The following is a 21,966-nucleotide window of genomic DNA, read 5'->3' as shown; positions in this document are numbered from 1 at the left end:
TTAGATTAAAATCATGTTCATGTATACAAAAATTTTGTTTTCTACTTGTTTTCTTTAAGATATTTAAAAATATCAAACTTTAAAGAAGAAAAAAAATGATGTCAATATAATCAAAGTTCTGTTTATCAAAGTCAGTGTATTATGCAATGAACTATGTCCCTTTATTCAGAATCTAAATTTGATTAGATTATTGTTATGACATTTTGTTAAGGAATTTTCTGTATATGGAAGAAGAAAATTTTAACATCAAATTTTTTTGACTAGGTAATATTTTATATTGAATTTTGTTTATGTATTTATAAATGTTTTCTGTATATTTATATTTAATGGAATATGTTGAAAAAACAGAACAGTAAATTATATAATTTATACTTGACTACATAATTTATATTAAGTTATGTTCCATACAAATAATTTTAAATAATTAAGACTTTAATATAATTTATATCAAGGATTATTACATAGTTTTTATTACAATAAAATTTATCTTATGCAATTTGGTTTTATAAGAAATAAAACTTTTAAAGGTATGATTTATACATTTCTGTCTTCTCTTACTCAGAGTGTATATAGTTATTATCTTCACATGACATTTATGCAAAAATTTTCAATATTGAAATTTTTATTACTAATAACACTTCTGATCATTCTCTAAAATACCATCAATTTAAATGTTTTATTTTTATTTATTAATTAGAAATTTTATTTTTAATAATAATTTAAAATTGTGATATACATATAATGTACTTCACTGGTTGAAAGTTTAATATAAAAATTGTTTAGAAATATAAAATATATAAATTCAGTTTAAAGAGAATACTTTTTAGTGAAATATTTACATAAATTTTTTATATACAGTATTATTATTGTTATTACAGGAAGAAAATATGATTTTAGAAGCAGATTATGTATATGTTGTAATGAAAAAAGATTACAGAATATCTCGAAATATAAGAGCTCAATGGTACTTTGATCACCTTAATAAATCAGTTAAAGTTAAACCAAAGAAATCATTAGTAAGTATTAAAATTCTAATTGAATTAAATTTTAATAAGAACCTTTATAACTTTACATTGAAATTTAATACAAGATGAAATTTTCAATTTGATTATATTTGTTGATTTGAAACATGTTTATGTAAAAATTATAAAGAAATGTATAAATAATTGAAAATGAAGAAAATTGTTGTTAGAAATGTAAATAAATAAAATGAAAGATGTACCAATTTAAAATTTTAATTAACTGATTAAAAAATTCTTAAAGTTTATAGGAATCATAAAATATAGGTTACTGTATTTAAAACAATCAAATCTTAAAACATAAAAACAATAAATTTATACAATACATTGACTGCTATGTACAGTACAATATATACTAACAACATTTAATACAGGATAATACAGGATTTTAATTTTGACTTCAATATAAAATAAAGTTAAATTAAAAATACAAAAATTTTGTACTCTGAAATTTTTAATTTATGTTAAAATATAAAACACACCACAAAACCTCACTAGCATTCAATGACAGAATTAAAGTGTTAGCAAACGTTTTGTACTCCTGAGTCCTTTTAAATTATGTTAAAACAGGATATTAGTCAAGTTAGATCAGATTCTTATTTGATAATAGAAAGTTTTATTTGTTCCACATTTTGTAATATTAATCTCTTTTATTTATATGAAAATAGTTAAATATTCGTTGATAGATTTTTAAGAATAAAAAGAGAAGTACTAATGAGTTAATAATTGGTTTATTAACTTGCCATTTATTTAGTATTCATCTCTTACTTTTCTGAATTTTATCTATTATTCTAGTTTTAGATAAAATTTTAAATTTTTAAATGAAATGAATGTAGCATGTTAGATGAATACAAAAATACATTCTACCAATACACTGAAAATTATACTGAGAGGTAAGAAATCAAGGTAAACCACTGAATAGGTTTCTAGATATGTAAAACAGAACAACTCAGTTTGGTCTATTTCTATAACAAAATTATAATGATGTAGTTGATAAAATATTTTCATTCTGCTTTTGAAAGTGAAAATCAAAAAAATATTATAGAAAAAAATGATCTTATGTATTTATGTAATTATTTTTAATCAGTATAATAGATAGACTTATTCTTTTTTGTTTATTCAGTTAATTCTCTCATTTTTTGATGAAATTTTTTAAGTTTTTAGATAGTAGAACTTGAAGAAGTGGAAAATCACTTTGATGCTAATGTTTTTTAAATAGGGCAGCTATATTTTAAATTATTCAAAACATATCATAATACAAAGTGACAATATTTAGATAGGTTAGATTAGATTTCTCCTTGAGATTAGAAAGTCAGATGAATGACCAAAATACCATTCAGTTGCTCTGAGGAGTACAGTTCAACTCCAAGTTGGATTTCAGGAATTTTTTATGGACAGTAATCTGTATATGTCATCTCTTAGTTTTGTCATTTGGCTATACCATTATGAACTAACAGATCCATAATATATATGAAATAAAGGTTTTCTTGTCATTCAATGGATGGAAGGAAGAAAAAAAAAAGAATTGTATGTAATTCTAATATAACAGTACCAACTAAACCTTTTAAATCCTGCAACTTAAATTTATTTAGAACAAATGTTTTCAACCAAGTCTAAATGTCTTCTTCAGGTCCCATGTAATTCTAGTTAGTTTTTGAACAGATTTGTGAAATAATTTCATTAAATTATTCAATATATATTTGCATTTATTATAAAATGGTTAAATTGGTTTTGTTTGAAATAGGAATCAATAATTTGAGTTTACTTCAGATAAATTGTAATCAGGCTCATCCCTTGGTTTGGGTAGAGCAATAGGAGCAAACATCCTGTTCTCTAATATATTCAAGTGCATAAATGATACTGATATCTCAATCACTAAGGATATGATGATAGCATTTCATTATTTAATATGTTTTACAAACAAAAAATTGTTGTTTTACCAGACTCCTTTAATTAATTTTACAAATATAGTTCCAATTTATGAAATTAAAGGAGTCTCTGATATATTCAATTTTTTGCATTAGTTTGTATTAGAGACTATGGATTCTGTTTTTAAAGGATAATACAAATTATCTGAAAAAATTAAATATGTTTTAATAATATAACTATTTATAGTTATTTGGATTTTCTCAACAGTAACTAAATAAAATTACTAAGAAATCTCATGGCAACTTATATTTTATTTATAAGTTTTTTTATAGATATGTAAATACAATAGAGCATCGATTATCCGACTTAATTGGGGACTGGGGTTGGTTGGATAACTGAAAAGTATGAAAAAATACATTATTAGTATAGTGTATTAGGCCCTGGTTTAAATACTAGCCTCCCTTTCATGGTCGAGCCAGTGCTGTCAGCTAAAGCATGCAAAAATTTAACAAAAATAATATTTATATTTATTATTTTATAATATTTATCATAAAATAATAAGTAGCCAAGACATAACCAAATATTGTAGCACCACATCACTAGCGGACATTTGAATTTGCCGACTAATTTGCTTGTGGTCGGTTAACCGATAAGTTGTTTAATCGGGGGTCGGATAATTGATGCTCTACTGTAATTACATATTTTCATAAATATAATTTTTCTTTATCTTTCTTTAGTCTGAATGCACTGGAGAAATTGATGTTGTTTCTATTATACCTAAACATCCACCTGAAAATTGGAATATTAATGAGAACCATAACTATACTTTTATGATTACATCATCATCTGTTGTTACATTTTTTGCAAGAAAATATCGTTTAGTTTATTGTGTAGATCTTAGTGCATCAGTTGCAACTGTGGTGAGTTTGTTTTTTTTTATTAAATGTTTTAATAATTGTATTTTTAAAATTTTATTTTCAATAAAAAAAACTTTGAAATGAAACAAAATATTATTGATATTGTATTTTTTTATAAGAAAAGTTGTATAATAAATTATAAAAAATGTTCCCAAACTCCCAGTTTTCACAATTGCAAGGATCTGCAGCAGTGATTCCCAAACTTTTTTGAGTCACTGCTCCCTTGGTTCCTTAAACTTATACCTAATACTCCTTAACCCAGGTATGGCCAACAGTTTTTGCCTCGGGCTGAATTGGAAACTTTTTTCATTGGCCGAATGAAATATTAAAATTAAAAAATGTTAAATACAAAACGATTAATTTAAGTAAATAAATGTTTAAATATATTAGTATTATATTTCTGTCAAAGCACATGAATTACTAAGTTAAATTGAATATTACCTGTATACCTTGAATTACTGTCTAACACATTATTTTGTGATAAACATTAATATTTTAAATTTATTTTTTTTTATATTTTTTATTTTAGCACTATCACACAGATGAGTACAAAAGTTGTAAATCTCTACACTGGAATTTTTTTTTAATATAAAAAAGTATCGCAAATCCATTCAACCAATTATTGGAAGTTAAATAGCTAATATTGAAAGATTAATCACGGGCCGCATAAATTCCTTAAGTGGGCCGGATCCAGCCTGCGGGCTGTATGTTGGCCATGACTGCCTTAACCCATTTTTCCTTGTGTGAGAAATGCTTGGAAAAATTTTTAGAAAAACTTTTCTATGGACCCCACTCTTACCATACATTGTTCTACACATCTGAAACCATTAAACACAATGTTTTTTTCTTACCTGTTTTAACAGAGGAAAGGGAAAGGTTGTCAGTGGCCCCAACTCTTGTTTATGGTTACCATTCAGTACCCTTTCTTCAGTGCTCCCTGTTGCCAACTTGCTTCTTTTTGCTTTCTTGGATTTATTCACTGCCTACATGGAGACGGTAGCACTCAATTTGTGAACCACTGATCTATGGTATCCCTTAATGTTTTATAACATTTTCAGGAGCCTGTATCTCAATTTTAGCTGTTGTTTTTGACGGAGTCTGGTAACATGGGCTTCTTTAACATCAATACAGGAGTGAGACAGAGATGCACTTTGTCACTGTTCTTGTTTCTCCTTGCCATGGATTTCATTATGCAAAGAGCAAAGACAATCCTATTCCATGAGAAACAGCTTGTGTGACAGATTTAAATTTTGGGGATGATATTGAATTGCTTGTGTGAGAAGCTGGGGAAAAATGGGGTCTCCATTAATACCACTTAATCGGCGTGGTTTGGTGAAAGCTGCCCGTGTTGTCTTTGGATGGCTTGTAATGATGTAAAGGCTGAAGATCGCAAGATCTTTGTCCTGTGAGGATGTGTTGACACCAATTAGGATAAGTGTAGGATAATTTAAATCTCATTCTAACTTGCGATTCGAATGTGATTTATAAGTAGGAGGGTTAAATTTCGAGAGGGAAGATCGTAGGTAGGTCGATAGGAGTCGTGTGCCGAATGAGAGACAGTCATGACAGATTTAAATGTAACAAATAAAAGTTTAATAAAACTACAAATCTAAGATATACATAAGTATAATACAGTAGACGATTAAATACGATTAAATAACAATTATATAAAGTGGTGATTATTCTAGCTCTTATGCCACGTGGCTATTCTAATATCTATACTGCGAGCGCATCCCTAATTTCTGAACATGGAGAGAGAGTTTACAAATATCTATACAAAATACTTTAAATCTTTGTTGATCATTGACGACGAAGGAGTATATGCCATTGTCATGTGACAGGCTTTGTTCTCGTTGTTTTCCTTGGTCGTATAGCAAATGTGTCATTCCTCCTTATGGTTGCACAGTCTACTTGGGATTTGATGAATTGGGTCCTTGTATGGAGAGCAACTCTTCTCTTCTGACGAAGGACTATTTCTATCTGGACAAAGGCAAATGCTTCTATGGAGTTTCCTGCAATGAATGCCCCTTAGAGCTGCCGCAAACTAGCACTTTGCGAGAGCAGAATGCTAGCAAACGTGCCCTAGCACAACTGATGATGTCAAAGGCTCCGCCCCTCTCTTGTTGCTCACGTGGTTTTTCCTTTGCTAGAGCAGCGATACGAGAGTACTCTTGCTGTTCACAGAATTCAACAACGAGAGCATTATGCTAGCAAGAGAGAGCAGGGGAAAATGGATGACTACATAAACATGCCACACGTCGAAAAAGAAATAATAGAATTTTATCGATGTACGTAAATTACATGATTAATACATTCAGTATTGAAAAGAAAATGGTATAAATGTTGTATATTAAAATAGTAAATAGTTATTTATAAATAGGCTTAAGCCTAGTTAGGCTAAACTAGTAGGCATATTTTTCCCATGCTGTTTCAAAGTTCGGAACGAAAACTGACTGATTACAAGTGTCGGTTATAATAAAATCTTTGTTCTATAGCCAATCCACATCTGTGGAATCCACATCATGTGGACTACGTTACGCGAGCAAACATTGTGTAGTTTGCGGCTGCTTCGTGCCCGAGTAGCTTATCTAGCAAAAACGATCCATAGCATCATGGGGAAAAAAGGCGGGGCTTGGGAACATGACCGAGCGTACGCTGGCTCTCGCTTCCTGTAGTTTGCGGCGGCTCTTATGACAAAACGCCTGGAACTCTCGGTGTCTTGTCCTTTTATGCATTTAGTCTGGGAAAATGGTCATGTGATTGGTAATTGTTTAGAAACAAAGGTTGAATTTGCAGGTGCTAGTTCAGCAATGATTTTCGTTGACATAATGGTGTCGCTTACTTTCTCTTCTTTTACAATGGATGTTATCATTTTGCAACTGACTGTTAAATTTCTCGTCCATTTGTTTACAGAGAGCGTCATTCAATCCGTTCTTTGAGCAATGTTTTTCTAACAATCACGATGGAGAATTTAAAATATAATTTTTCTCTAAATTTTGTAAAATCGAATCTTTAATTTTCGCAGTTGGTAAGATAGGGTATGTTTGCAAGAGATGGCCACTAGTTTAGATACTGAAGCCAGTAAGATTGGCTTACCTATAAGTGTTGAAAAACAAATGCAGATTGGTAGATTCTAGAATAACATGTCTTTAACAGTCCAGGGCTGAGTTATAGACCAGTACAACAGTTCATTTATCTTGGAAGCATTGTGGCCACTGACAGAGGCACAGATGAGGATGTTAATTGTAGAATTGGAGTGGCATTAGCCGTTTTTCAATGAATGCAATCAATTTTATCAATAACAGCTATAAATATTGCTATGAAGATTAAACTCTTCAAGAGCATTGTGATACCAACTGCAACATATGCTTGTAAAATGTGGAAATTCACAGCCAAGGTGATCAAATGGTGAACACTGTCAACAACACTGCCAAAGGAAAATACTTGGCATGTTATATGAAGACCATGTCACAATAAAGAAATTTTAAAAAGATCAAATTCAAAATATCTGTTGGAAACTGACTGAACACTAGATGCATTTTGCTGAGCATATGCCAAACCATCAACATCCAAAACTGCCTTACAGTGGATATCTCCCATCTATATATATATATATATATGTTATGAATATATATGTTACTGTGAAAGACCGAAATCCTGCGAATGTCGAGATTCACCGGTGAATGTCAGCATTCATACAGTCGTTTCGTGCTTGTACGAAATATTTTCTAAATATCATTATTTCTCACTTACACGGACATTCAGCATGCACTGATGTGAGCGTTGAATAAAAATATTGTTCCTAGCATTTAGTCGTAGAACAATTTTTTTTTGCAATTACAGCATGTATAGCCTTCCCTTCCATTTCTCAAATTAGTTGCAGCTGCTTGTCTGAAGTACATTTTTTACATAACGTAATATAAACTAACCTAACCTAACCCAGCCTAACCTAAAACAAATCTAAACCTAACCTAAACCTATACTAACATAACATGACATTAATAATATCACCAAATATTTGGTCTTTCACCAATGGGCTGTCATGTGTCAACATTCACCGGAGAATCTCGACTTTCTCTAATTTTGGTCTTTTGCAGTAACATATATATATATATATATATGATATATCGAATGATATATATATATGTCATGCTATAAGTTAATAAATAACTTCTTTCTATAAGAAATGATCTCATATATATATATATGAGATCATTTCTGGCATAAAGAGCAAAATAAGAAATAATTCTTATAGAAAGAAGTTATTTATTAACTTATAGCATAACTGGTTACATTATTTTATAAAAGATGTTCAGAATGACCTTTGCTTGGTGTGGAACAAGTGGCTGCCTGTTGAATAATATTTCTCTGTACACTTTGCAACATGGCAGGTGTTATGATTGTGTTGGCTGCATGCATGGCAGCTACTAGGTCTTGTTGAGAGTCTACTGGCCATCTGTAAACAAGTGCTTTGAGATGTCTTCATAAGAAGAAGTTCGTGGGATTTAGATTTGGTGATGTGACTAGACCACCATAGGGATTCCTATAGGATACTTTTAGTGTTTTTATGGCTAAAATTCTAAATGACTGGAAGTAATGTCATAAACCATTTAACATGAATATCTCTGGAATGTCTCATCAAATTGAAAAATGGATAACACTGTTTCAGCAGTTATCCGTGTTTGACAAGGAATTGTATGATTATTGTGCAGTCAATTCTGATCACCCTGTATATCATTGTAAATTACTGTTTCATTTAAGTTTTTTTTACTTCAAAAATTTATTTTTACATCCTGTTTCGCATTCTACTTATATAAGACTCAGTCTGAAATTAGTTATAGTTGCTATATTAGTAAAAAACATTTGTTTTTATTGAAAATTACAAATATGCTTTTGCTAGCATTTGATCTAGATTTAATATTTATTAATATTTATAAATTTCATTAATCAATTAGAAAATTTAAAGGAAAGAATTTTGTGTGTATTAGTATTTTTGTTAATTATTTATATTAATTAATAATAAAAAATTTTATAAAAATTTCTGATAATTTAAATATTCATTTGCTAACATATTTTTAATATTTTTTAATAGGATAAAATCTGTGGAAATATTTTATTTGATGAAATTTTTCTAACTGTTGAAAAAAGTTTGAGAGGAATAGTTAAACCAGTAAGTATAACTAGGCTTTTATTTAAGAAAATTGTGTGTTACTTTCCTGGCTCTGTTATATATATAACAGAGAAAAAGTGTGGTGATCAGTCAAAAAAATGACCCCTCCAGCATTTTTACATTTTTGGACTTGGGTCTTTGAAATTTTGAGAAATGCAAAACAATTTGGGAGTTTTGTGTGCTTATGGGGAGCACGATTTTGTTCACCCACTTTGAAGCATAATTACTCTTGTGCTTTTTATTGAAAATTTCTGAAATTTTGCAAGGAGGTTTGTGTATTAGGGGATTGATACTATTAAATTTTGGTGGTAAAGGTCAAGGGGTGGGGAGATAGAGGGGATCATGTGTCATCTCTGAAGTAAGGTTGGACTTAATGAAGATTTTAATTATTATCAGCATTTACAATTTTTTGTATAAAACTCATCCGTACCCTTAAAATTAAGTTTTTTGTCATTTTATAGTAATTAAAAATATAAAAAGTTTTTAAAATAAAATATCATAACAGATGGCACCAAATGCAGTTTAAAATGTTGTTATTGGTAAAGTTAAGTAAATTGTTGCTAGATTTTTAAAAATGAAATAACTATTGTTAAAGTTTTAATAACTAGTGATTGATTAATATTAGATACTCAGCTAGTAATGTAGCTAAATTATTCATTCAATCAATTTTGAATAACTAAAATTTTAAATAAAGTTTCTTTAAAAATTTATTTTAAATTTATTTTGACTAAAGAAATATTTCTTAGTACTCAAAAATTTTACATCAAACTTTAAATTCTTTTATATATATGATATAAATATGTTAAAAGTGTATAAATATGTTAAAAATGTATAAATATGAACATATATAAAATGTAGTATTAAGATATATATACAGTGAAACCTCCATTAATGGACACTTCTGAATAGAGACAACTCTACTTAATGGACGTTTTTAAAATTCCCGGACCCGTCAAAAAGGACATCTATTATATATACACAGTCGACTCCGCATAAGTCAACACCCCAAGGGGAAGTGGAAATGTGTCGAGTTATCCGATGTGTCGACTAAAGTGAAGTTGGAAAAAAAACCACAAAACTACAATTAATAAAATACAGTAGTGCTTTATACAGTAACATAGACTTACAAAACATTGTGACCTCCATTTACAATTACTCTGTAGATGAAAAACTGAAAAATTCGTTTAGTGTTGTTTGTTTTGAGCACTTAACTGGCTTGACTTTTTTTTTCAATGAACATGAATGCCTTGAAAACATCATCTTTGCAATTGTCACTTGTTGGCAAGTAACGTCTAAGGATTTTTAATGCCTCTAGCGTGAGAAAATGTAAAATTGAATTCTGGTGTGACATTGATGTAGATTGTATATTTTCTTTTTGTTTATCTGTTATTATTTTATACATAAAAATACATAAAATGTTAAGGCATTTTTATTATTTTTATATATATATATTAATAAATAAATCGACTCCCCCTCCTGAAAAAAATGAGTTTGCATCACACGTGTGGAGTGAATTCATTTTTTCAGGAGGGGGCGTCGACTTATCGGAATGTGGGACAGCAAAAGTATGTCGACTTATCCAGTGGTGTCAAGTTAAACGATGGCGAGTAAACCAGAGTTTTTTAACATTAATGCCTATGTAAGTTGGTTGGGACCACAGAAAACTGACTACTTAACCGAGGGTGTCGAGTTATCCGGGTGTTGACTTATCACGATTTGACTGTACCTTTAAATAGTAGACATTCTAAATAACGGATGTCATGCTTAGATCATAAATGACATTATAAATGTAACAATTCTAAATATATTTCCCACTCCTTAAAGTGGCTAGCGAATCGCCTTCATAACTTGACATTCAAATGAGCGTATATAATTAAAAAATAAATAATATATTGTATATATTTTAATTATATATGCTATGTGTACGTTTTGGTATGTTCACATTCCTAATGCAAATTTAATGTTTTTGTAATCCATTGTATTCTTCACTGATGATCAAGTTAAGATACAATATAGCCACAAGCATGTACCTCTGAATAGCAGATGAACTTCTCAGCTTTGACAGTGTCTGCTATTCAGAGATTATACTGTATATCTTAATACAACATTTTTCAGTAGACATGTTTTGTTAAAATTAATGAAACACTGTGCAGGAAAGTCTCAAGTTACGGTATTGTTTCAGTGAGAAAAGATAAACCAGATGATTGTTTCCCATTATTATAATGGAAAAATTGTAATGCATTACAATGTCAACCCAAAACTTCTATTTAATTTTCAAAAACATAACTAAACCAAAATACATAATTTATCTATGTCACAAAATATCTTACAGTATAGACTTAATTATATGAAACTCCAAATTATATTAAGCATTTTATATCCTAGGATGATAGTTTATTACATAGATAAATGCTGTATTTGTTTTAGTTACATTGTTTCGAAATTAGATGGGAGTTTTGGGTTGATGTTTGGGTATCCTAATAAAAACTTAGAATGCATTACAGTGTTTTATTTGGTTAAAATAATGGGAAATAGTCTTCCAGTCTATACTTTCTCACTGTAGTTTATACTTTTCTAGTCATACTTTCTCCAGTCTAATTATGTGATTTTCAGGAAGGGATTACTGATGTTAAGATGGGAAGCCTGTAATTTAATTTACTAGTTTAGACTTAATTTTAAATTTAATGTTTTGAGTATAAATCTAAATACACAATTATTTTTATATTCTTAACTAAATTTTTTGCTAAATAGTTTAAAATTTAAATTTAAAATTTTACCATATTTTAACTAAAATAATACTATTCTTTTATAGCATATGTAATTCGTATAAGTGAAAATGACAAAATGAATTTTTTTTCTCATGATGTTATTTATAAGTTATTTAACATTATTTGAATTTTTCACATATCAATTGTCTAATACTTAATGAATTATATATTTCTATATTTTGTAAATTTGATAAAAATATTATAATATGTAACTTCAAAGTTTATCAATATTATTATTGTTATATTAATTATTTAATTCATCATTTAGTATAAAAATTTGATATTTACTTATTAGATATAAGATCCTTTGCCAAATAATGAAATTGAAATAGTTAATCTTTGTAAAAAAGGGCTGGCGGAAATTACAATTTAATAAATTTTAAAAATTACATTACAAATACTAGACATATCTTCATTGCTTGCCATGTCCAATCACCAGGAACAACTATTTTCCACTGCAGAGATAACCTTTCTTTGTAGGCTACTACTATGCACAAATATGTAATTTATGCTAGTCCCTTTTTACAAAGAAATGTTATATTTTTAATTGTGTTGGGATTATCACCTGTGGACATTTTAGACTGTTTTACATATTTGTGCAGAGATGACCTTTCTTTGTAGGCACAAAGAAAGGTCATCTCTGCATTGAGAATAGTTGTTCCCGGTGATTGTACATGGCGAGCAATGAAGATATGTCTAGTATCTGTAATGTAATTTTTACTTTATTAAATAGTTAATTTTATCTTTTTCTTTGCCTATTTTTATTAAAATGAATATGCAATATTACTATCAACAAAATTTTTTAATAGTTGTAAAATCAATTACAACAAGAGACTCATTTTTCAAAATAATGATTTCAAAACACTAATGAAATACTCTAATCATTGAATTTACAATATATACTTTCTCAAAGATAAAAAATAGAATAAATTAAAAAATATAGTTAGTGTTTAAAATAATATAGAATAGATATACAAAACATATTTTATATATATTAAATATATGTTTCATATATATTTAATAGTTAAGTAAGTTGTAAGTTTAAAAAATTAAGGATAATTACTGTATCTTCTTAAAAATATATGCATACTTTTATATATGAATGTGTTTGTATACATGTATTTATTTATTTATTTCTAATAATCCAGCAAACTTTTTCAAAAGCAAAAGAAAAACAAACTTTATTTATTCTGTTGTTTATTTGTTCATAAAATAACATTTAAATTGTTTATTGTATTTCCTATAAAAAAATAATTATTTTCTTAATAGACAATGAGTAACAAATTTTTAAATTCTGTTTATATGGTTGGATTGAAATAAATTTCTTATGCATTATCATTTTGCAATGCTATTTAGTGGAACAAGTGGAGTGTTAGTCAGTTAAATTTCATGGATCTTTGCCACACTAGAAGTCATTGTTATGTTATAAATAGATGTAAACAGGTAGAGATCAAGTGTAATTTAATTTTCAAGAACTGTAGAAATTGAAAGCATTATTATTATAATTTTTATAGGATTCTTATTCTTGAAGTTAAAAAGTATTTATAAAACAAACAGAATTGAATGAAAATTAATTATGAATAATAAGAAAATGCATACTAAAAACAAATAATTATCTCAATTAGAAAGAAATGATTTTTGCTCTTTTTAAGCATCAATGTAATAAATATGATTTAGTTAATATTTAGTCATCATTACATAGCAGTAATCAGATTTAAATTTGAAAAAATACTCTTAAACTTTTATTGTACCACTTTAAAGTGAATTGTTTAATTACTTTTCTAGATTTTATAATACTTTTTAATTATTAAATTTTCTTACAAATTGCATAATTTCTTTATTGATGGCAAGAAAGTAAATAAATAACAATGTACACTTGTGCAAATCATATGACATATTTATTGTCAGCAAAAATTATCTTGTGGATTATATTTCAAAACTTGTGATTATTTCAATGACATTTTGGGATTTGCAGTTCAGCTCTAGAACTGAGTAATTTTAATTGACCTAAGCTCAAAATTTTTTTTTCTGCTTTTTCTCCTTAATTTTTAATTTGTCATATTTTGGGTTTTTAGCATCAGTTATGAGAGAAACAGGCTCTTTATTTTAAATATATTCAGGGAGATGGTTCGTATTAATATTATTTTGATATTTATATTGAATTGTCTTTCTGGTTTAACTTCAGACAAGTAACTTTATCATGAAATAAGGTTGACTAGCCATTGTGGTTTAACTTAAATAAAGCAAATAAAACACTTTTAACAATTAGTAACAACTTTCCATCTTCGGATGTAAAATAACATAAGATGAATGACATTTCCATCCTTTTACGCCAGAAGATGGTCCTTTAAATGGGTCAAAAAGTGCCTATTCTAGACCACATGATACTCAAAGCACTCCAATTCCCAAAGGGCCCGCAATGAAGATCGGAATCGGGACCCCGCCACCAGATGCACCACGGTTGAGTACAACCAACAATTTTATGCTTTATGTAGAGAAATTGTGGCAAAAGCAGGCACCAAACTAGCCTACAGAAGGTTATATAGTATGCATAATAACACATACTATATATGCATTATAATGCAATGTGAAAGACAAGCTTGACGATCTCAGGGCTCCAGGAGTATACAGTATCCCAGTGAGGGCTAACAGGTTTGGCTGAGACATTATATACATAGGCTCCATTAAACACTCCATTCAACAGAGGGTCCGTGAACACAGATACGACATAGACCATACCCAGTACACCACCACCCTATCCACCTATGCCACCAACTCAGAAGTTCATGTGGACCTGTTCAATGCCAGGCTGATAAGAAGAGCATTCCACACAGATCATATGAGGACCCTGGAGGCCCTTGAAATATTCAAGTCTGGCCTAGTGGGGAAATGCATCAACTCTAAAGATGGCAATGCACTATCATACGCATGGCACTACATATGCGATGAGCAAGACACCACCGATGTTCCTTAGCACTCTCATATAACCATGTTCCAATTTATTTTTGAAAATCTCAACATTTAAAAATGTTCCAAAGAAAGGCATCCTAAGTTTGGAATCCCATTTTTAATTTTAATTTAACCTGAAGCAGACCTTGGGTGAAGCCAAAGACATTTGTTCTTGAATTGAAACGTTACTGGAAATAAAGGTTCATTAAATGTTTTCATTAATACCGGTAATCAACTTAGAAGATATTGCCAATGTGATTGTATATTTTATTTGCAATGCAAGAGGTAAGAATCTTGTAAAGTGCTGGACATGTAATTGGTCTGTGCAAGGTCTTTGGAGTTGTTGTTTTTCAGTTTCATGTAGATGGTGCCCTGTGTGAGAAAATTTGGCATGTCTTGTGGATTGTTAATGATAAAAGTTAAATGTTTAGCTAGTTTCTGGTGTGAATTTTTTGTACCAGAAATTGTGAATGTTGTCTACACCAGGCATTGTCCAGTTGTGTACTTTCTTCATTATGCAGGATGTCTTGTGTATTTATTTTAACAATGCATTCTAGGTGTGTCCTGCATGTCTTTGCTTTCGTTTTTGATCTAGTGTGCATCAACCTTGTGCATGACAGCAGTAGACCAAAGAGGAGACCAATAATTTGTGAGTTCTTCAATTGGCATGCCATTGTGTTGGGAATCAGTACTGAATTTGGTATTAATTTGCCTGTAGATGAGTTTTTAATTGTTTGTGAATAATTTATTTTGTTGTTTCTGTAGAGCAAATTTTGTAATATTTGAGTTACCATGCTTTGGCTGCAAGTTTTTGTTTGAGTGTGTCAATGTATTCTGCAATGTGGACATATTGTTATTTGTGCTTGGTGTGTGTTTTAATTTTCTTGAAAAACTTTTTAGCTATTTTATTAATTTAGATGTTTTTTGTTGTTAGCATATTGTGTCAGTCTGCCTCGCTGCTGTCTAATATTGTTTATTTGTGTTGCTGTTCTTTGCTAGACGGACTTTTGAAGGGTTTTTGATTTGTGTGCTACTGTCTGTGGATGCAGTTTTAGTCCAGGTAGGTTACTACTGTGACTGCACCAGCATAGACTAGTGTGCGGATGTCTGAGAGTGTAGAAATAGAATGAGTGCAATCTGGTAATATGTAAGTGTTCTCATAATATAGTATTTTCCCTACTAGTTTAGAAGTGTCGATTTTGGAAAATGCATGGCTGTTGTGTGAGATCGGTACCTGTAAATTTAGTGAATGCTGTTGTATCATTGTTTTCTTTTGATCAACAACCCTTTGTACAGTGACTGTGAGATGAGGATATTGTTGTGAAAACAAATGATGTAACTGTTGTCTATATACTGTCATGTCTGTTTCAAGTTTTTTGATGATGTAGTGAGTATGGATGATAAACTCATTCTTTTCTCATGTCCATTTCATTTGTTGGTGTGGTTTACCTGCCTTAGTGGTCTGTGGTTGGATTGCCTCAAAAACATCAAGGTTCAATTGGTTTCTCACAATTGGTTTCTCATAAGTATGGCCTACTGCAATGCTCACACCCTGGTGTGGGCATTGCAGTAGGCCATACTTAGACCAGTACTGCTTTCACCACTGAAATACTATGATGTATTTTTTGAACATGAGCTTCTGCGTAACTCTTGAGTGCAGACCTTGTTAACCCAGATGATGTCTGAGCCTGTATTACACTTGGATCATGCTATCACCACGGTTAAATCTCCTCAGATGTGGGTTCAGTCACTCTTGGCTTCATTTCTCCCCATAGATATCACTGGTATGAGTGACTCTACCAGGAGCATAGCTCTGTGGTTCATCAGAATTCTCTCTCACCACAGCAAGGTGGTGACTGGTGAGAGTGTTATTGTTTTATTATTATTTGTTGTATTTACATTGTATATAATATTCTAATATACATTTTTAATTTAGATGCATATTTAGTAATTTTAAAAATCAGTGTTCGATTTATGTTAACTTTGTAACGAATGTTTCATTTTCAAATATTTGTAATTTCAAGCTGAAGATGACCTACCTAAAATAGAAAAAAAATGTCTTTTTTGTATTAAATAAATTTGTAGATGAAGCTGCCTGAAGAAAGCAGCTTCATTTACATTGTTTATGAAATGGTGTTAGTTTTAACAAACAACTCTACTAAAACCCGATATATTAATAATAAAGCCAACCCCTGCCATATGCCATTGGGCTATATAATGGCTATATTAATAAATTACCAAACAGTTTGACCCTAGAGGAAGGCATTAGGTGTCATCTTGTAAAAAATTTAATTAAATAATTTAAATTAAACTGGAAGAAAAGAATCGGCTCAGAGTAGGACTCAAACGAGCAACTGCTGCTTATTGTGCGGATGTGTTGCCAGTTACCCAGACCTCCGGTCCTATCTCATCTCACAGTGACATTACACTATAACCATCGTCAGTTACTACGGTGCCAGCTGAGGATGCATCAAGCGCCCTCATCCTGTAAACTCCCATATAAGACATTCAACTGACCATCATATACCCCATCAAGGCATATATATAAACAAACTCTACTAAAACCTGATACATTAATAATAAAGCTAATCACTGTGATATACCATCGGGCTATATAACAGTTGAGTGCCTTATATGGGAGTTTATAGGATGAGGGCAAGTGATGCATCCCCAGCTGGCATCGTAGTAACCGATGATGGTTGTAATATCATATACAGGGTGCATAGGAAAGTCCCTTTTACTGGAAAATTCTTGCAAGCGGAGAGAACTACAGCTATGCAAATGAGGTAACGGTATAGTAAAGTGACAATGCCCGACCTAATGCAAACGATGACAGTGCTTCTAGTGGTGAAATTTGGAAGATAGGCAGTGCAAATCAAAAACGAAAACAGATAGAGCAAACTTTCCAATTAGAAAGTTTTAGAGCATTAATTAATTAGTACGAAACGGCACGTGGTTCACACGGATAAGATAAATTGTCGCCTGTATACCCAAAAGTGTCCAAAAGCAATGCACGCCATTTTGTGTGACGTTTGAAAGGAATAGCCATAGGTATGAAGAAATACACACAATTTATTGCATAAAATACTTACTGTAAGGAACTGAGTCCGAGCGTTATTTTTATTTTATTATTATTTTTCATTTTATTATATTTTGTTTGGGGCTTATGTTTAGTTAGGATGAAGGTTCCCCATCACTCTCTTATTAGTAACCAAAAAAGAAGATAATAAACCAACTCATGAAAGAACGAGTGCCGTAGTAAAAATCATGCGCACTTGCACTGCCCAGCGGAAATAAACAGTTCGCAGAAAAAAATGGAGGGGGGACTTCCCACACTCACTAGAAAAGAAATACTTACTAAACCGTCATAAAACATCCCAGAAAATTGTGCTAAATGCTTTGTAAATGGTTTATAAGATTTTGTCGGAGAATTGAAGCTGCCAGAAAGAAATTTGATGTTAGAAAAACTAAGTATGTAAATAAGGGGAGTAACCTAGCTGAATTGTGACGTCACCTCACTGCATAAAACCAGCACGCTAACCGAAGATGATCGAGGTGATTCCTGATCGAGGTGTACTAATGAGTGAAAGATTCGAGGCGAAGTCCAGATTGAGAATTAGGCGATCCAAGGTGTTTAAAGAGGAATTCGATTTGACGATAGCGAAAGGATTGAGGAAACAGGTTCCTAGTATAGTGAGGTGACGGATAGACGTTTAGTTCGTAAGAGATTTTGTTCATAGTTCTTAAGTATTTGATTTGTTGAATTTTCAAAGGGGAATTAAGATTAAGTTAAGCTAAGTAGCTGAGTTTTATTGTTGGGTTGACTTGTTGATTTTCGTTAATAAATTTTGTTTGGGATTATAGACAATTGTACATAGTTAAATTTGATTTACTAATTAAATATATTTGAAACTTTTGCTTTGACTTGATATTTGTCATTATTTTTACTAATTTTTTTGATGCACACGTAAAAGCCCAGGCCTGGCAAACTAATCTCAAATCCGCATAAAGTACCTGTTAGGTTAATGGAAGTTTTACCGGCTGCAGTTAGTGTCGGTTTCCTAAGATACTAAAAATAGTACTTTACAGTACTTACGTCTACAGTTTGATAACATCACACAAAAAACAATGGAAAGCCAAACTGTCACACAGTGATAACAAGTTAATGTTGAGTACGTTTAAAAGCTTGTTACCACTGTGTGACAGTTTGCCTTTCCATTGTTTTTTGTGTGATGTTATCAAACTGTATTGATATAAGTACGTATTTTATGCAATAAATTGCGTGTATTTCTTCATACCTATGGCTATTCCTTTCAAATGTCACACAAAATGGCGTGCATTGCTTTCGGACACTTTTGAGTATACAGGTGACAATTTATCTTATCTGTGTGAACCACATGCCATTTAATACTAATTAATTGATGCTCTAAAACTTTCTAATTGGAAAGTTTGCTCTATCTGTTTTCATTTTCGATTTGCACTGCCTATCTTCCAAATTTTGCCACTATAGGCACTGCTGTCGTTTGGTTAGGTCGGGCATAGTCGCTTTACTATACCATTACCTCACTTGCATAGCTGTGGCTCTCTCCATTTGCAAGAATTTTCTGGTTAAAGGGACTTTCCTATGCACCCTGTATATACTAGGAGATGAGATAGGACCGGAGGTCTGATCATAACTGGTAACACGTCCTGATGATAAGCAGCAGTTGCTGGTTTGAAGTTCCACTTCAGGCCGATTCTTTTCTTCTGGTTTAATTTAAATTATTTAATTAAAATTATAATTATTAAATTTATTACAAAATGGCATCTAATGTCTCCCTCTAGGGTCAAATTGTTTGGTAATTTATTATTAATATAGCCATTATAGTCTGATGACATACAGCAGTGTTTTGCTTTATTGTTAGTTTTAACACAAATTAATTATGGTAACAGTGCTTCTAAAGTGAAAAATTGTTAGAAATGACTTATGTCTCTGGTTCTGCATGCCAATTCCATCTTTTATTTATGTAATATATATATAAGGGATTGCAATATCGGACCAAAAGTTTAATACCGGTATTCGGTATTTTTTAGATCTTAATACCAGAATATCGGTTTTAATACCGTAGTAGGAATTTTAAAAAAAGAAAGAAAACACGGGTGTTTTTTTTGTTTTATTTGCCAGTTTTATTAGAGGGTAAATATCACAAAAAATCATTTGTAACTTATAAATTATAACAGTATATAAAGAATCACAAAAAGTAAAAGAACAAGGAACATCTTATTTATTTAAATTAGAAAAAAGTGTAAATATCACTATTCAGTCTGTGGTATTATTACAAATTTTTGAAATGTGATCTTAAAAAACATATTGCATCAGTTGTACTGTCATTTAGCCTGGAACATAATTTTGTGCAAAAATTACCAGCTGTCGAAAACGCCCTTTCAACATCTACGCTAGTTGGTGGTACTGTTAGCAATGGGCGATACACTTTTTTCAAGTATTTACCTCTAAATCCCTCATCTTCAAATAAATCGATTTCTCGTCGGATGGTTTTGGATATAACCGATTTCTGCATTGTATTTTGGTTTGTTGAAATTTTTTTAGTCATCACTAATTCTAATTTTTGTTCAAGAGACAATTCCTTTTCACTATCGACATTAGTGTCATCATCATCTTCGATAACTCTACCGAATTCTTCTGAATGTGGATAGGTTTGTGGGTAAAAGTTTTAAGAAAATTTGCTATAAACTTGATCAAATTTGAATTGGTTAGTCACTTTTCTTCATTTTTATTTTCATTTTTAAAATAATTATAATTATGTAAATACCGTAAGACATTTTCTATTTCAGTATGCCTTTCTTCTGGGCGATTTTTCAATGTAATATATAATTCTTCAGATAGTGATGTGTGCTGTTCTCTCAGCGACTGTAACATGAAATTTATTGTTGCATTAGTTGTTAATAAATTAGAATCTTTCCGACATAATGCCTCCACAGCCAGTTTTATTGAAAGTAGAGCTGATACAGTTCTGGATATTAAGTCGAATTTACTATCGGAAAAATTAATTCGCAGGTTTAAGTTGATTATTGCTTTTTGGATTGGATTTTTCAGTTTCAAAAATCGTTCCATCATTAGGAGTAAACTGTTTCAATGTGTTTTAGAATCTAATATTAACATATGTTCTGTTTTATTTTCAGTTAGTATATATTTTTGTAATAAGGAATTTTTTGTAGGGGAACGTTTAAATATCTTAACAATTTTTCCAACTTTATTAATTATAGGTAACAATTCTTGATAAGTTAATATTTCATTTTCATTAGCAATATCTTCTTCAACAATTACATTGTCATTATGTTCATTGTCAGTATCACCCCCACTCTCTTCAAAGTCGGAATCAGAAGTATTTGGGTTCTTCTGTTCTTTATTTTTTTGGTATAATACATCTATTACTCCTAATTGAATTCCATGAGCATAGCACAATTGCTGAATTGAACCAATCAACTTTCCAACTTTTTTCATAACCGTTGCTCCATCAGTCGTTATGGATAAAATATCTTCTTTCAGGGATAATCCATGTTTCCCTAATTTAGATTTAAGCACTTCCACACATTTTTCGGCTGGCATAATTCCCCAGACATGTGTAAGTCCTATATTCAAAATTTTTTTTCAGAATGAATATTTATATTTAAATAGCGTCTATTTCTTACACTTGTCCATTCATCAAATGTAAGACTAAATTTTTCACCATTTACTTTTAATTGCATTAACTCGTGTTTCAAAGAATTGCGAACACCGTTACTGTAGTTTATAACAGTTCTTATAGTATTAATCGATGTTGGTAGATTTTTAAAATCTCTGGCGGATAGTGATTTTCTTAATTCAGTAGAAGTGCAAAACACTCAAAATGGCAAACAGTCTAATGCTGTCATTTTACTTATAATTTCATCCAAATTATTATTTTTTTTCAAAATAATCTAAAATCCCTGATGGCTTGGGCTTAGAAACTGTGCTTAAATTTGTATCTTCATCGCAATTAGATTCTTTCCTCTTTAACAAATTTGTATCATGTTTTGTTTTTAAATGAGTATGGAGTCCTCTTGTACTTCCTCCATTCACTTTAATAACTCTTGAACATTTTTTACATTGTGCCACCATATTCTTTTCATCATATAAATAATGAAACTAAACCGAAGTATTATCAACAGATTTTTTATGTTCTTTAAAGTTATTCTTATTCATTATTATAGGTTTATTAATTATGAGTATATAATAAATCTGAAAAATATTTTGA

At 30.4% G+C, this 21,966-nt stretch overlaps 1 protein-coding gene across 1 annotated transcript in view; it reads left to right on the top strand.

Moving 5' to 3' along the window:
- LOC136978204 (KICSTOR complex protein SZT2-like) overlaps nt 1-21,966 on the top strand; it is a 215,191-nt gene that overhangs the window by 15,515 nt on the left and 177,710 nt on the right. The window contains 3 exon segments of the mRNA XM_067273857.1: nt 879-1,016; nt 3,626-3,808; nt 8,898-8,975. Coding sequence (XP_067129958.1) covers nt 879-1,016; nt 3,626-3,808; nt 8,898-8,975 — 399 coding nt within the window.

Source organism: Centruroides vittatus, unplaced genomic scaffold, assembly GCF_030686945.1.
Source record: "Centruroides vittatus isolate TY-2023 unplaced genomic scaffold, ASM3068694v2 contig_5, whole genome shotgun sequence".
NCBI classification, from domain to species: Eukaryota; Metazoa; Arthropoda; class Arachnida; order Scorpiones; family Buthidae; genus Centruroides; species Centruroides vittatus.
Note: the sequence above shows the minus strand (reverse complement) of the source record. Positions and strands in the feature narration are given on the sequence as shown.